The sequence below is a fragment of the Sarcophilus harrisii genome, chromosome 2, assembly GCF_902635505.1.
Source record: "Sarcophilus harrisii chromosome 2, mSarHar1.11, whole genome shotgun sequence".
NCBI classification, from domain to species: Eukaryota; Metazoa; Chordata; class Mammalia; order Dasyuromorphia; family Dasyuridae; genus Sarcophilus; species Sarcophilus harrisii.
The window spans coordinates 334,438,023-334,452,401 of NC_045427.1; the positions used below are offsets into that span (position 1 = coordinate 334,438,023).

General features: G+C 35.3%; 1 gene segment (V, D, J or C); it reads left to right on the top strand.

Annotated features, from left to right (window-relative positions):
• The first annotated feature begins 4,704 nt into the window (after positions 1-4,704).
• On the top strand, positions 4,705-6,031 carry LOC100935568. The segment is given in 2 exon segments: positions 4,705-4,834; positions 4,920-6,031. Coding segments are annotated over 2 exon segments (420 nt in total).
• Positions 6,032-14,379: the final 8,348 nt, after the last annotated feature.

Sequence of the window (14,379 nt, forward strand, 5' to 3'; positions counted from 1 at the left end):
ATTCAGTCCCCTTGCAGTTATGAAAGTTCAGCTCTTCTGGAGCAGGTAAAAAAAATTAGATTAAAAAGAGAGACACAATGAGGGAAATAAACATATAATTAGCAAATATATACTTGCTGTTAAGTGTGATACAATTTCTGAAGACAGACTCTAATACAATACATACCTGGGTAAATTCTTATGCTTACTTAAACAGAAAAAACCATTCCATTACTTTTAATGACAGTAATAAAAAATCAGTTTTCTAAGAATCCAGATTACTTGTCAAAAAATAAAACCATTGCACTTTAGTCAATCAGAGCAAAAGCAACAAAAACAGAATTAAAGTCTTTATTGATCTCAAAACAAGGTAAATCAGGTCTCTGAATGATATATATGAATTAGTGCATTCACTGATAGAAACTTTCTCCAGTGCTTTAAGAGAATGCACAAGAATAATTTTTATCTCATATCTAACACACGGAAGAGATATTGAGGGAGTAAATGACCACATTTTTTCTCTTCCTCTTTTTTAAAGAAAACAAACTTAAATTACTATGTTTATCTTTAGAATTTCTTCCAATATCTCTTTCTTTCCAACTTATGAAATTACCAGACATAATAAATAATATTTTAAAGAAAATAAAAAGAAACTAATTAAGAATCAAGATAGAAAAGATCTCTGAAAATATGTATACAATATACAATATTAATCAACCTTTTACTTCTTCAAAACTTTGGTATGAGGAAGTCTTCCTTGGGAAAATGCCTGTTTTTGATACTTTTTTCTGATTGTTTTATGTTTATTGTTCTTTCTTTTACATTTTATAGCATGTGTTTTTCTTGATTATGCTTATCACTCTGTAAACTTCTTATATTTTTTTGTATTCATCATGTATATTGTTTCTTGTGTTATTCTCTAATATTTAAGTGGCACAACTTATTGACCCTTCCACTTCTTCCTGATTTGAAAGATTACCTGTTTTTCCTCAGTTACCTAGCTACCCCAATGGTCATTCTAGTCATTTTATTTGATAATTCCACATATTCTTTGCTCCACCGACAATGTACATATGTTTATCTTTCCATAGGCCCTAAAGCAGAAACTTTTTTCAATTTCTGTCATCTCTGCTAAATTTCAGAGATTTTTTGACTGGTGTTTCTCATATATTTTCCATCCAAAATCTACTGGACCAATGCTGACTATTTTTTAAAAGAATCAATATAATAGCATTTGATGGAGCACAAGATAATTAATGATTATCACCTTGGATATTAATGGATTATACTTATCCAAGCTATGGTCTTCATAGAGGAAGTATGTTTTATGGTGTAGACTTCTCTTATTTATTTATTTCATTTTGATTTTCATATTTTTTGACTTGTCAAGGTTTCTGGTGAATTATACTCCTTAAGGTCATCTTTTTGCATCTGGACTGAGAAAAATATGTTACTTCTATAGTGATCATATTTCTTTAATGTTATTGATTTTGTTCTTTTTTTCACACAGTTCTTCACTTCTGTATACTGAGATTCCCCAAGACTTATTCTTTCTTTTAATCATTGATATGATTTGCCCCATTAGATCTAAGTTTTTCAATGATGCCAATTTCGTCTGTTATGCAAGAAATACATTGAACTTTCTTTTTTTTTTATTATAATAACTTTTTATTGACATAACCCATGCCAGGGTTAAATTGAACTTTCATAACTCTTATTTATTTCATGCCTCATTAAGAAACATTCTGCTGTGGTTCCATGCTTTCACTTCTCAAGAGAGCTTGGGAATCTATGGGGTCTTCTGTTACATCATGAATTATGAATTTTCCTTTGTCTTATTTTAAGTGTTTAATGTGTAAAATGTTGAGCTATTATAAAGGTTATCTTTTCTTATCTACCTTGTTGGTTTATTTGCTTATCTTCAAGGTCTTTGAATTTTCTTCTTATTGAGATCTTTACTATCAAAGATTCAATTTTTCCTACTCCCATTGTATTCACATACCTCTTACCTTCCAATTCCTTCCACATTGATGGTAGATTCTGTAATGACTCAAAACTCAGCCACTTCAAGTTTCAGTGACCTTAGTCTCAGCCTATGCAAAATCTGAAGGGAAAAAAATGGCTTCAGGTGGATGACAGGACCTTTTCTTTCAGACCCGATGGAGCCATATACATTCTAGCTTTCTACAACATTTTGCTCTATTCCTTAATTTTCTAGATAAGTGCTGCTGTAGGACACTATGCTGCCCTATTGCAAGGAGCAAAAATCTGATTTTCTTGATCTCTACTACACAGTCTGGAGTGGGAAGAAGTGAATTTTGTGATGACTTGTTGGTATGAGAGACAGTCTTTTTTTTTTATTATTATTATAGTAACTTTTTATTGAAAGAACCCATGCCAGGATAATTTTTTTACAACATTATCCCTTGCACTCACTTCTCTTCCAATTTTTCCCTCCCACCCTCCACTCCCTCCCCTAGATGGCAAGCAGTCCTATATATGTTGAATATGTCGTAGTATATCCTAGATACAATGTATGTGTGCAGATCCAAACAGTTTTTTTGTTGCACAGGGAGAATTGGATTCAGAAGGTAAAAATAACCTGGGAAGAAAAACAAAAATGCAAAAAGTTTACATTCATTTCCCAGTGTTTTTTCTTTGGGTGTAGCTGCTTCTGTCCATCATTGATCAATTAAACTGAATTAGGTCTCTTTGTCAAAGAAATCCACTTCCATCAGTGAATTCCAGTGAAGAATTCCATCTTCATACAGTATCATTGTTGACATTATATGAGAGAGAGTCTTGAGTGAGCTTGTTAGGGATTAGCATAGTAAGTCTTCTCTCCTATTAGGTCATCAGTTTGGTGCCTTGTTAGAGTTCTTAGTGTTTAGATGTTGTTGATAAATGAAATCAATTTTACTTTTCATGCATTGTGCTTTATATGAAAACATCTGAGCACTACTGGAATAGTGGAGAGAACTAGAGATGATAGAAATTCCTCTGTCTTCTCTATCTTTCTGATCACATGACTAAGAATGTCTGATCAGATTTTGATATAAATTTCTCTTGATAGAAATTCTTTATTGAAATAATAATTGAAGGTATAGGAATAAATTCCTATTGAAGTAAATTTAAAGAATTTTTCTGGGATATCATTTCTAATATAGCACTCCTCTCTTAGCCTGCTCCTTCCAATCATTTTTACAGCTAGGATAGGTTCAACAAATCTAGGTAGTTTCTGAGTTCATGTCATGGGTCCAAACCAGTTGACACAAGTATTTCAAAGCAAAACCAAAAAGTTGTCAAGTGAATGTTTCACTAATAAACATGAGGCACACTTTTCCAAAAATAGAATTAGTTTGTGCAAGAAGGCCTTTCTAAAATGATCCTGCAGATCATTTTTTATAGAACAATAATATTCCATTATATTCATATACTATGACTTATTCAGACATTCACCAACTGATGGGCATCTATACTCAGATTCCAGTTCCTTGCCACTACAAAAAAGGCTGCTATCAACATTTTTGCACATATGGGTCCTTTTTCTACTTTTATGATTTCTTTGGCATACAGATCCAATAGAGACACTGCTGGATCAAAAGGTATGCTCATCCTTTGGGCATAATTCCAAATTGTTCTCTGGAAAGATTAGATCAGTTCACAATGATATATTAGGGTCCCAGTTTTCCTTCATTCCCTCAAACATTTATCATTATTTTTCCCAACCATCTTAGCCAATCTGTGAGTTATGTAGTAGTACCTCAGAAACTCCTTCCTTTATGATGAAGATTCCATAGTTATTAAGTTGGCCAAAAGAGGAATTGATGAATTTTTTACCCCCAGTGACTTGAGACCCTGAAAATAATAATGATCTATGAAACACCTCTACATCTAGATCTCTAAATGCATAAAGTCCAGAAATTTAAAATCCCTTTACAGGAATAATAAAAAAAAAAAAAGAAAAAAAAGTTCTACTTTCTTGAGAATGGAAAAAAAAGTTCCTGAGTATCAATTAAATGTGCATCAGGTTAATGAGAATAATATTTGAATTATGAAATTCATGTCATAGAGATCTAAGTCATACTTGTTTCATAAATTAGACTATCAGATTAGTGTCAGAGAGGACAAAGTTTCTCTATCCCATCAAATAGGATATGTCCCTCTGAGGACAAGGTATTTATTGGAGGAGACTTGAAATTTTTTTTAACATGTGCTGTGACTTTAGAAGAGTGAAATAAAGAATATGAGTTGCTGTGATCATTGCAGTGAGGGAGTATAAGTGAGACTGTGGCTGAATTATTTAGATGAAATGTTATCCAATATAAAATGAAACATAAAGCAGACTCAAAAAGCAATAGAGATGCAAAGATCAGGACGATAGACCACAAGAAAAAAATGATTCATAAAACAGATTGAATCTGTTGATCGTTGGAAATAGAGGATGGTTGAGGAGCTTTGACAAATAGAAATGTGACTAAGATTGATTAGAAATTTATTAGTAACAGAACACACGCGATCCAATTGTTGAAATAATGTGGGCTGATTAACATTAAGTCATAACCATCTGCTCTGGGAGTGTCAGTGTCAGCAATGTTCCCCAGAGTTTTAGGTCCAGATCTAAGAGACTTTTGGCTCTGAAGTTCAGGAAACAGACTTCTTACTGGGAGGAAGACTTTCCCCATTTTGAATAGAATAAGACATGCAAATTGGGTCCCTCCCTACTGGAATGAAAAGCAGTGCCCTGTATCTCTGGAGCACAAGCTCAAGCTGTTTGTCCTGTGCAGAGGACTAACCTAGAAACACACCATGAAATTGAGGCTGAATTGTATTTTTTTTCTGACTCTTTTCCAAGGTGGGTTTTATGGAGAGGGAAGAACAATTTGAATAGGTTAATTAAAGTGATTATTGACTTTAATGAAATATTTCTATTATTGCAGGTGTCCAGTGTGATGTGCAGCTGTTGGAATCTGGGGGAGATGTGATTCAGCCTGGGGGTTCTCTGCGTCTCTCCTGCAAAACTTCTGGATTTACCTTCAGTAACTATTGGATGGCTTGGGTTCGCCAGGCTCCAGGAAAGGGACTAGAATGGGTTGCAAGCATTAGCAAGGGTGGAAGCAGTACATACTATGCAGACTCTGTGAAAGGTCGATTCACCATCTCCAGAGATGATGGCAACAGCATGTTACATCTACAGATGAATTCTCTTAGTACTCAGGACACAGCTGTGTATTACTGTGCAAGAGACACAGTGAGGAAAAATAATATGAGACTAGACAGAAATTTTCCCTGCCAGGAAGTAACATGCCAGTAAGGCCAGTAAAAGTTGTCCTCATGAGAGCTCATGATGCACAGAATACAGAATTTCTACATCCAGAAACTGGTGTGAAGTGAAACTGATCCATTTCTATTTATGGTATATGTTGTTTTTTCCTCTATCCCTGGAGAAAGCAACTTTTCCCACTAACTAGTTGTCATTTTCAGTGCCTCACTCTCATACCCACCTTCTCCCCACATTTAGTCAGTAGCTATGTCTTATATTTCTGCTTTCATCATCTATTTTTTAAACTCTCTGCTCAACTGCTGCAACTACACTGAAGTAGGCATCATCAGGATTATTATCCTAGTTTGATGGTTGCCCTTCCTCAATACTCTCTTCACTACAATCTGTTCTAAATTCAATTATCAGAATTATCTTTCAAAAGCACAAGTCTAACCATCGCCATCAAATTCCACATTATTCCATAAATTACCTCCAGGATAAAATATAAAATCCGATTTGTCTTTTAAATCTTTCATAGCCATGGCCACTTCTTGGAAAAAATTTCTTATTTCATCCTATGTTCCTTTCTTCCACATATTCAGCAATACAGTGACACCGACCTCCTTTTTGCTCCTTTCACAAGAGATTCCATCTCCATGTGTTTTGACTAGCTGGAATTCTCTATATCTCTGCCATTTGGTCCTCTTGGATTTTTTCAGCTCTCACCTAAAATTATCCCAAAATAAAACTTCATGTTAACCCTTTGCATAATTTGACTCACTCTCTGATTTTAGAAGATACTAGAATTCTTCTGTGTAATGTTCTTCTTTTCTAAAATATAATAGTTCTCCAGGAGCAGATTTCTTGGGGAGCTTCTAGAGGCAGCCTTAGTTTCAGTTCAGAGTAATAATCACCTCAAATGTAACTAGGGAGTTAAAATCCAAATCCTTTATTGTCTCCTTCAAAATAGCCTGGTTAGTTTTCTTAGAGGCTTATCTCTCTCCTTGGTTCTAAGAGCTCCTGTTGCTAATCCTTTTGCCTCTTCCAGCTTCAGCCTCTCTTCTTCCGAATCTCCAGTTCCTGCTTTCTCAATCTCCTCCACTGACTCTTGGCTGAGGCTTGTCCTTTTATATGATCTTTAAGAGGTGTGAACTCGAAGATTGACTCCTCCTCCGAGAATGGGATTGTGGGAGCGAGCTGTGACTTGTGAATCTCCTCCACTGAACTTGTGAATCTCCTGACTGAATCCTGACTTATGAATCTCTAACTCTAATGTGTGAACTAATGTGTGAACTCTTAAAGATGTGAAAGGTGTGAACTCTGAACTAGAGAACAGCTAAGCACAATGCTAAAATTAGACAACTGACATTACTTTGTAAGAATCCTAACACTTCTTTCCATATTAGAATATATTTATTTAATATCACAAAGTCCCTTCAGTATTACACATGCTTATCTTTTCAGTTCAATCTTGCTGTCAATATCAGTAGTTCAAAATTTCTACTAGTACTGGTCTTTTCATTAGGCATACGTGATTCTTTTCTATTAAAAATCCATTTTTCCCCTGTATGATTATAATATTTTGCTGAGTAACTTATTTTTGGTTGTGAACCTTTGCTTTTGCCTCTCATATATATTCCACAATGTACTGATTTTTATAATAATAGTTATCAAATCTTCTATGGACATGTGGTGACTCCTTAATAGCTGAACCTTATTTTCCTACTTCTAACTACAATTTTTGCTTTGATCAGACATTTTGAAGTTATGTCATAATTTTCATTTTGGCAATATCTTTCAAAAATGGTAAAGTGAATTACTGCTATTTTTATTTTGCTCTCTTCTTCTAATAGGTCTGACAAGTTTGTATGTGATATCTAGAAATATGATGTCCATTAATTATTTTTAACATGGATTTGGAAATTTATGTACAATTAATATGGAGTAGGGAATGGAGGAGAAATGTAAGATTATAGATTCTCTTAGAATTATAAAATCTACCAGTATTTATTATATGGAAGGAAGAGACTTAAGAATATCTTAAGAGTAGGGAAGGAAATAGCAAATGAGGAGAGAATAAAGAACAACAATTTAAGAAAACGACAATGATAGGAGTAATTTAGAAGCAAGGAAGTCAACATATTTGGCCATCTGTGCCTACAGAAGATGGGCAGTGTTAAAAAGGAAAAAAAAAAAGGAATGAGCAGTCAAATCATTTTAAAATCCACAGAAAGAAGACATGAGTTCATGGTGAATGACCATACATCCTGAATGTTTTAATGTCTCAATCTATCCACAGTTTGTAGATTTCCTCACATTGAGATAACATAAGCTCTAATAGTCTCTTAAACTGGCTAAGTGTGATGCCTTTACTTAAAAAAAATAATTAAATGGACCTATGGCAAAAATTGTCAGACAAAAATCAAAGTTTGACAAGCTGTGAATTTAAAGAAAGCAAACAAATTCATGTCCAGAAAAAAATTGGAAGACCTCTAACTGGTAAAAATAAAAATACTAAATAAAAATAAAATAAAATTAAAAAAATAAAATAAAAAAAAAATCTAGATTTTTTTTTATTTAGTATTTTTATTTTTACCAGTTAGAGCTAAAATAATTTTTTGACATTTGTTTTAAAAACTTTGAGTTCCACATTCTCTCCCTTCATTCTCACCTTGCCTCCATTGAGAAGATCCATGTTACATTATGGAAAATATTTCCATACAAGTCATGCTGCAAAAGAAAACATAGATCTGCTCCTTCCCCTCAAAAAAAAAAAAAACCTCCTTCACTTCTCCCCCTAAAGACAAAGGACTTTAATTTATCCTGACTCTGGCTGACCCCCGAGGCCCTCCAGGGAGCTAGCTCGTACTTCACAATTGGCATCCAACATGGACCAAGAACCCTAATTTAACTGAAGCAGTCCCAGTGACCAGGAAATAGGGTGAGTATTTTAATAGACAAACAGGGAACTTACTTTGTCAAGAGTTACATTAGTAACTCTCATTTTCTAGCTGAAATGGGGTAGATATTAGGAAAAAATTTTCCCCCACCCCCACTCCCAACCTCAACACCACCCCAAAGGAGATCTACAGGAAGCATACTCAGACTGATAAAGAGACAGGGTTTAATTGTAACTTGGGAGCAGATTGATGGACTCTTGGATACATTAGAATGTACATCCCCTTGGCTCTTCAAGGAAGAAGAAATAGAGGCAGATAATTTAGAAACTAGTAGGAGACAAACTATGTAAATATTACAATGATATAGAGCCTGATTCAATTTCTTAGGAAACATTATATATGTATAACTTAATACAATTGGCCTTAAAAAAATCCTGCAAGTCCAGAAAAAAAAAGTTTTAAGAACAGCCAGATGAAGAAGTGTGAGGAGAAAGAGGAAGAGAAGGGAGAGGATGATGGAAATCTCCTCTTAAGTTAAGTGAACTTAAAGAATGTAATTTTCACTCTCACAGTCCAGCTTCAACTTCGCCTACACCCAAGCAGGCTCTTGACCTTCCCCCATCAACTTCCCCTTCCTGGGGGGGAGGAGGGGAAGAGCAGTGATATCAACTACAAATTGCACATAGCTTCAGAAAAAATGCAAAGACATGCTCCTTTTCAATATTTAGGCTATGAAGTATACCCTAAAGTGCTCACAGTACAAAAACTTTCCTTAAGAATAGAGAAGTTAAACACCTTAAATGACTTTCAGAAATTGAGAGGAGATAGATATCCAATGAATGAGTCCAGTGTTAGGCTTAACTACCTATCAATTGCAACCATCATATGACATTTTAAAGGGAGACAGGGAGACAGTGCTTTAAACTCAACACGCCAGCTTACAAAAGAAGCTCAAGAGGTTTTGAGAGAAGTTGAACTGGCTTTATCCAATGTGGTTGAAAGGGTCGCTCAAAAACCCCTTGGAAATATCAATTTTTGCTACACAAGAGGCACCCATAGCGGTCCTTCATCAAGGAGATAGTGGGATAGAGTGGGTGAACCTCCCAGCATAACCAGAACAGAGCTTTACTCCTTACCCAGTGCTTGTGGCTAGAATTTTATTAAAGGTCATTAAGCGAGCAGTACAATGGATAAGACCTGACAAAATATATACTTTTATACTAATGCACAAATTAATGTATGCTGTAAAACTATCCCAGATTGGCAAATTTTATTGGCCACGGCTCCAAATTTTACACACAGGTCTCCATTAAAGATAACCAGACTATTAAAAATTGGCAATGGATTGATTCTATTTTTTAAAGTTCCTCTTAAAGGACCTACTATCTTTACAGATTCATCCAAACATAATATTTGTGCTGTATACTTTCATGACGTAATTATAAAGAGAGTAGTCAGAACTCCTTTTCAGTTCACTCTGCAGAATGAATTGTATGTAATCATTCTAGCTCTTATTATCCAGGAGTTATAAATATAATATCTAATTCAGCCTATTCAGTAGATGTGGTACAAAGAATTGCCACAGCCCAAATAAAATTTCTAGCTTCCAATATATATCACCTTTTTAAGGAACTTCTAGAGCAAGTGAGAAAGTATCCAGGTAAGATTTATATCTTGCATGTCTACTCTCATAGTGGACTTCCAGGCCCTGTTTTTGATGGTAATTCAAAGGCAGATAGCCTTCTAACCATGTTGGGCTAATACTCCTTTATTTCAGGAAGCCTAGGAATCTCATTCTAAATACCATCAGACTGCTTGAGCTTTACTTTACAATTTGGAATAACAAGAGAGGAATAATAGGAGCATAGTAAAAGCCTGTACAGCTTGCCTTCCTTTCCATGCTCCACACTCCCTCCAGGGAAGAATCCTCAGGGTTTGAGACCCAATGAAATTTGGCAAATGGATGTGACCCATTATAAATCTTTTATCCACATTGTGGTAGACATCTTTTCAGGATTCACTTTTGCAATACCAGCAGCAAAAGAAACAGCCCGAGTGGTCACTGAATTCCTTATACAAGCATTTGCAATTATGGGTGTGCCACAAGAAATAAAAACAGATAATGGAACTGCATATACTTCTAAACATTTTGCACACTTTTGTGCACAGTATAAGATTTTACACACCACTGGAATACCTTTTAATCCTCAAGGTCAGGCAATAGTAGAGAAGAGAAACAGAGACATTAAGACACTCCTCCAAAAACAAAAGGGGAGCTACAGGTAACTCTAGAGAACTTCTAAATCTGTCTCTTTATACTATTAACTTTTTGATTTTTGACAAAGATGCACTGGCTCCAGCAGACAGGTTTTATAACCCACTGGAAGGGCAGTGTCCAGTACGAGCAGGTCCACTATCTTTAGATAATTGCTAGGTGATGTGGAGAGATCCAGAAAGTGGTGAATGGAAGGGACCAGTTAGATTAACTGCTTGGGGGAGAGGGTTTGCTTGTATCTCTACAGATGGAGAAGGAATCAGATGGGTGGCAATGAGCCACATTCGCCTTGTCTATCAGAGAGAGAGAGATAGAGCAGACCCTTGAAACAAAGGAAAAGACCCAAGAAACATCGGGTGGTTCCATCGCTGATTGTGCCCACTACTGAAAGAGAATGGCAGTTATGGCAATTGACTATGGACATTAGAAATTGTTGGACTTCAAAACTCTCAAGAATCATTGGAATCCCTGAGATAAGAAAAGATTGTTGTAGGACTTCAAAACCCTCAGGAACCATTGGATTCTCTGAGACATAAGATTGTTGTAGGACTGGGAAACTCTCAGTAATTATTGAATTCTCTGAGACATGATAAGACTGTTGCAGGAATTCAAAACCTGTAGGAATCATTGGATTCCCTAACACATAAAAAAAAACTGTTGCAGGACTTCAAAAACTTGAGACATCATTGGATTCCCTGACATGTGAAGTCAATAGACAATAGATTGGTTTTGGACTATCTCTTGGCTGCTGAAGGAGGAATATGTTTGATTGTTGTTTACATATCCTCCTTCTAGGACTTATAGGAAATCTTTTACAACACAATGTTGATTTCTATTGTTTGTTATACTACTTGCATGTACAATTCATATTTGTTACACCACATTGAGCCTGCACTGGCTGTGAGAAGAGCCATCACTAATAGTCTGTGCTTCAGTGCTATGTGCTTGTGTAATATCTCCCATGCTGATAACTTTGTGCATACCTGTTTCTAGCAAGACCCTTCAGCCCAGAAACCTGCTAATGATATCTGGCTTGACTTCCCACTTCCCTTTGTTGTTTTTCATCTCTCTTCTTGAGAAGTCAGGTAGGGAGTGATCATCTCCTTTTTAGTGCTTTCACCTCTGTTCCTGAGAAGTCAGGGGGGAGCACGATCACCTCCTTTTTGGAGTTCTCACCTCCCTTGGAAGTCAGGGATGGTGTGACCACCTGTGTTCTAAAACAAAAGAAAGCGGGAGATGTAAAGGGCTGAAACTCTGAATAGGTACACTTGAATCAGACAACCAAGCACTTAAGGCTAATTACCTATTGGACAATAACTCTATTAGAATGTTTGGAATTTCTCTTCTCATAGCTAGCTCAATGCTTGGGGTTAGGAGAATTGTAGGAGGGATTAAGGGTGGAGTGAGACAAACCAGAGTGATTTTGGAGGAGGACAATGAGAAGGGAGGTTGGTGGAGCGTTTGTGACAGTTTTGTTTATCCCCTTCACTTCTCACCCTAAAGACCAAGGATTTCTGTTTATCCTGACTCTAGCTGATTCTGAGGCCTCCATGGAGCTAGTCTGGAACTTAAAATTTAGCACCTTCTATGTCAAGAAAAAATAGAGCTTGGAATATGATATTCCAGTGGTTCGAAGAGCTAGGATTACAACCAAGAATCACCTATGCAGCAAAACTGCATATTCATTCCCCTTTGGGGGGAAATGGAATGAAATACAAGATTTTTCAGGAATTCTTAATGAAAGGAGCTGAATAAAAAATTTGACTTGACAAGTTTGGGAGAAGTATTAAAAAATTAACCTGGAAAGGGAAATCATAAGGTTGGACTATTTATATTCCTACAGAAGGTGATACTTGTAATTTGTAAGAATTTTCTGATCATTACAGTAGTTAGAAAAAGGGTTTCTAGACCCTTTTGTCTAGACCTCATAGACAGAGGGTATGGGTTTTATTTGAATGTGAGGGTGCAATATCTAAAAAAATAAAATTAAGGGGAGAGAGAGGAATGTACTGAGAGAAGAACAAAGAAAGAAGTAGAATGGGGTAAATTATCACACATGAAGGAGATTTTCCAGAGGAGGGAACAAAAAGAGAGATAAAGGGAAATGATTGAACCTTACTCTCATCTGAAGTGACTCAAAAGGTGAGTAACACACACACTCAATTGGGTATAGAAATCTATCTTACCTAATAGGTTAATAGAAGGGGAAAGGGATGGGTGAGTTGACATATTGAAGGAGGGAGTGTTCAGAAGAAAATACTTTTGAGGGACTAAATGAAATAAGAGAGAGTTGAATAAATGGGGGAAATAATGAGTAATTCTGGAAAAAAAGAATTTTCTCAGATAAAGGTCTCCTTTATGAAACATATAGAGCACTGAATCACATTTATAAAAAATAAGTGCCATTTCCCAACTGATAAATGATAAAAAGATAAGAACAGTTTTTAATTGAAGTAATCATAGATATCTATAGCCTATGAAAAAGAGCTCTTACTCTTGATTGGAATAATGCAACTGAAAAATAATTCTGAAGTTCTATCATGTAACAAATTAGATTGGCTAATAGGGCAGAAAAAAGAAATCCCAAATGTTGGAGGAGTTGTGAGACAATGACAAATGTTGGTGGAATTGTGAACTGATTCAACCATTTTAAAGAGCAATTTGGAACTATGCCCAAAGGGTTACTTATCCTTTGATTTAGCAATACCACTGCTAGGTCTGTATTCCAAAAGAGATTCTTAAAAAAAGAAAGAAAGAAAAGAGAATTATATGTTAAAAAAAAAAAAAAAAGGATTTATAGCCACTCTTTCCTGGGGGGTAATTAACTGGAAATTGAGGGAATGCTCAATTGGGGTAAGTAAATTGTTGCATGTAATTATGATAGAATACTATTGTGCAATTAGAAATGATGAGCAGGATGTTCTCAGAAAAACATGGAGACTTCCCTGAGCTGATGCAAAGTAAAATATATTGTGTACAAAGTAACTGAATGATATAACTATTCTCAAATAAAACTCAAAAGAACTTCAATGAAAAAATGCTATCCATACCCAGAGAAGGAACTGATGGTATCTGAATGCAGATTCAAACATACTTTTTTGTTCTTACTTTATTTACTGAGGACTTTTTTGTTGTTATTAATCTATATTTTCTTTCAACACTGTTACAGAAATGTTTTGCATGATTACATATATATTACCTATATTTAATTACCTGCATTTTCAATGGAGGAGAAGGTATGGAGGAAGGAAGGGAAAGAATCTGGAACTCAAAAGTTTTAAAACACAAATGTTTAAAAAAATTTTATGTAGGGAAAATATAAATTGCTAGGGAAAAATAATAAAAAGAATTTTCTTAAATGAAGGTATCAAATATACACTTTAAATTTATTTATTTATTTAAAATTTATAGAAAATTTTAATAGAAAAAGTAGAAAAATTATAAGGTAGTTTTGTTTTTTGACTGAGAAAACACTCTGAAGTGATGCATCTATGTGATTATTATCTTTAATGATTCTTTGTAGATGTCCATTGTAATGTTCAGCTGGTAGAGTCTGTGGTTAATGTTGATGTAATAAGATTCTGTGTCCCCCTGATCTTTGTGGAAGGTAGGCTACCTGGCCTGGGGAAATTTCTAAAAATGATCCTCACCTAAATCTCAACCCATCTCCACCTTCCTATCTGGTTCCCATGGGAAATTCCCACCTCCAATTCATCTGGGAACAACTCTGGTCTGGGAAACAATCATTACCCTTATTGATTTGGAAATTAGCCCTTAATCCCTAAGCCTTAAACCATAAAAACTTAAATATAATCAAGGCTGTATATCCCATCCTTTGCTATCTTCCTAATCTGGAAGTGGCCCACTGAGGGAAATAGTTTCTCAGTGAAATAAACCCATTTTTGCCAAAAAAAAACCCACCTCATTTGCAGAGGTTTTTGCAGCAAAACCTGTGACACCAG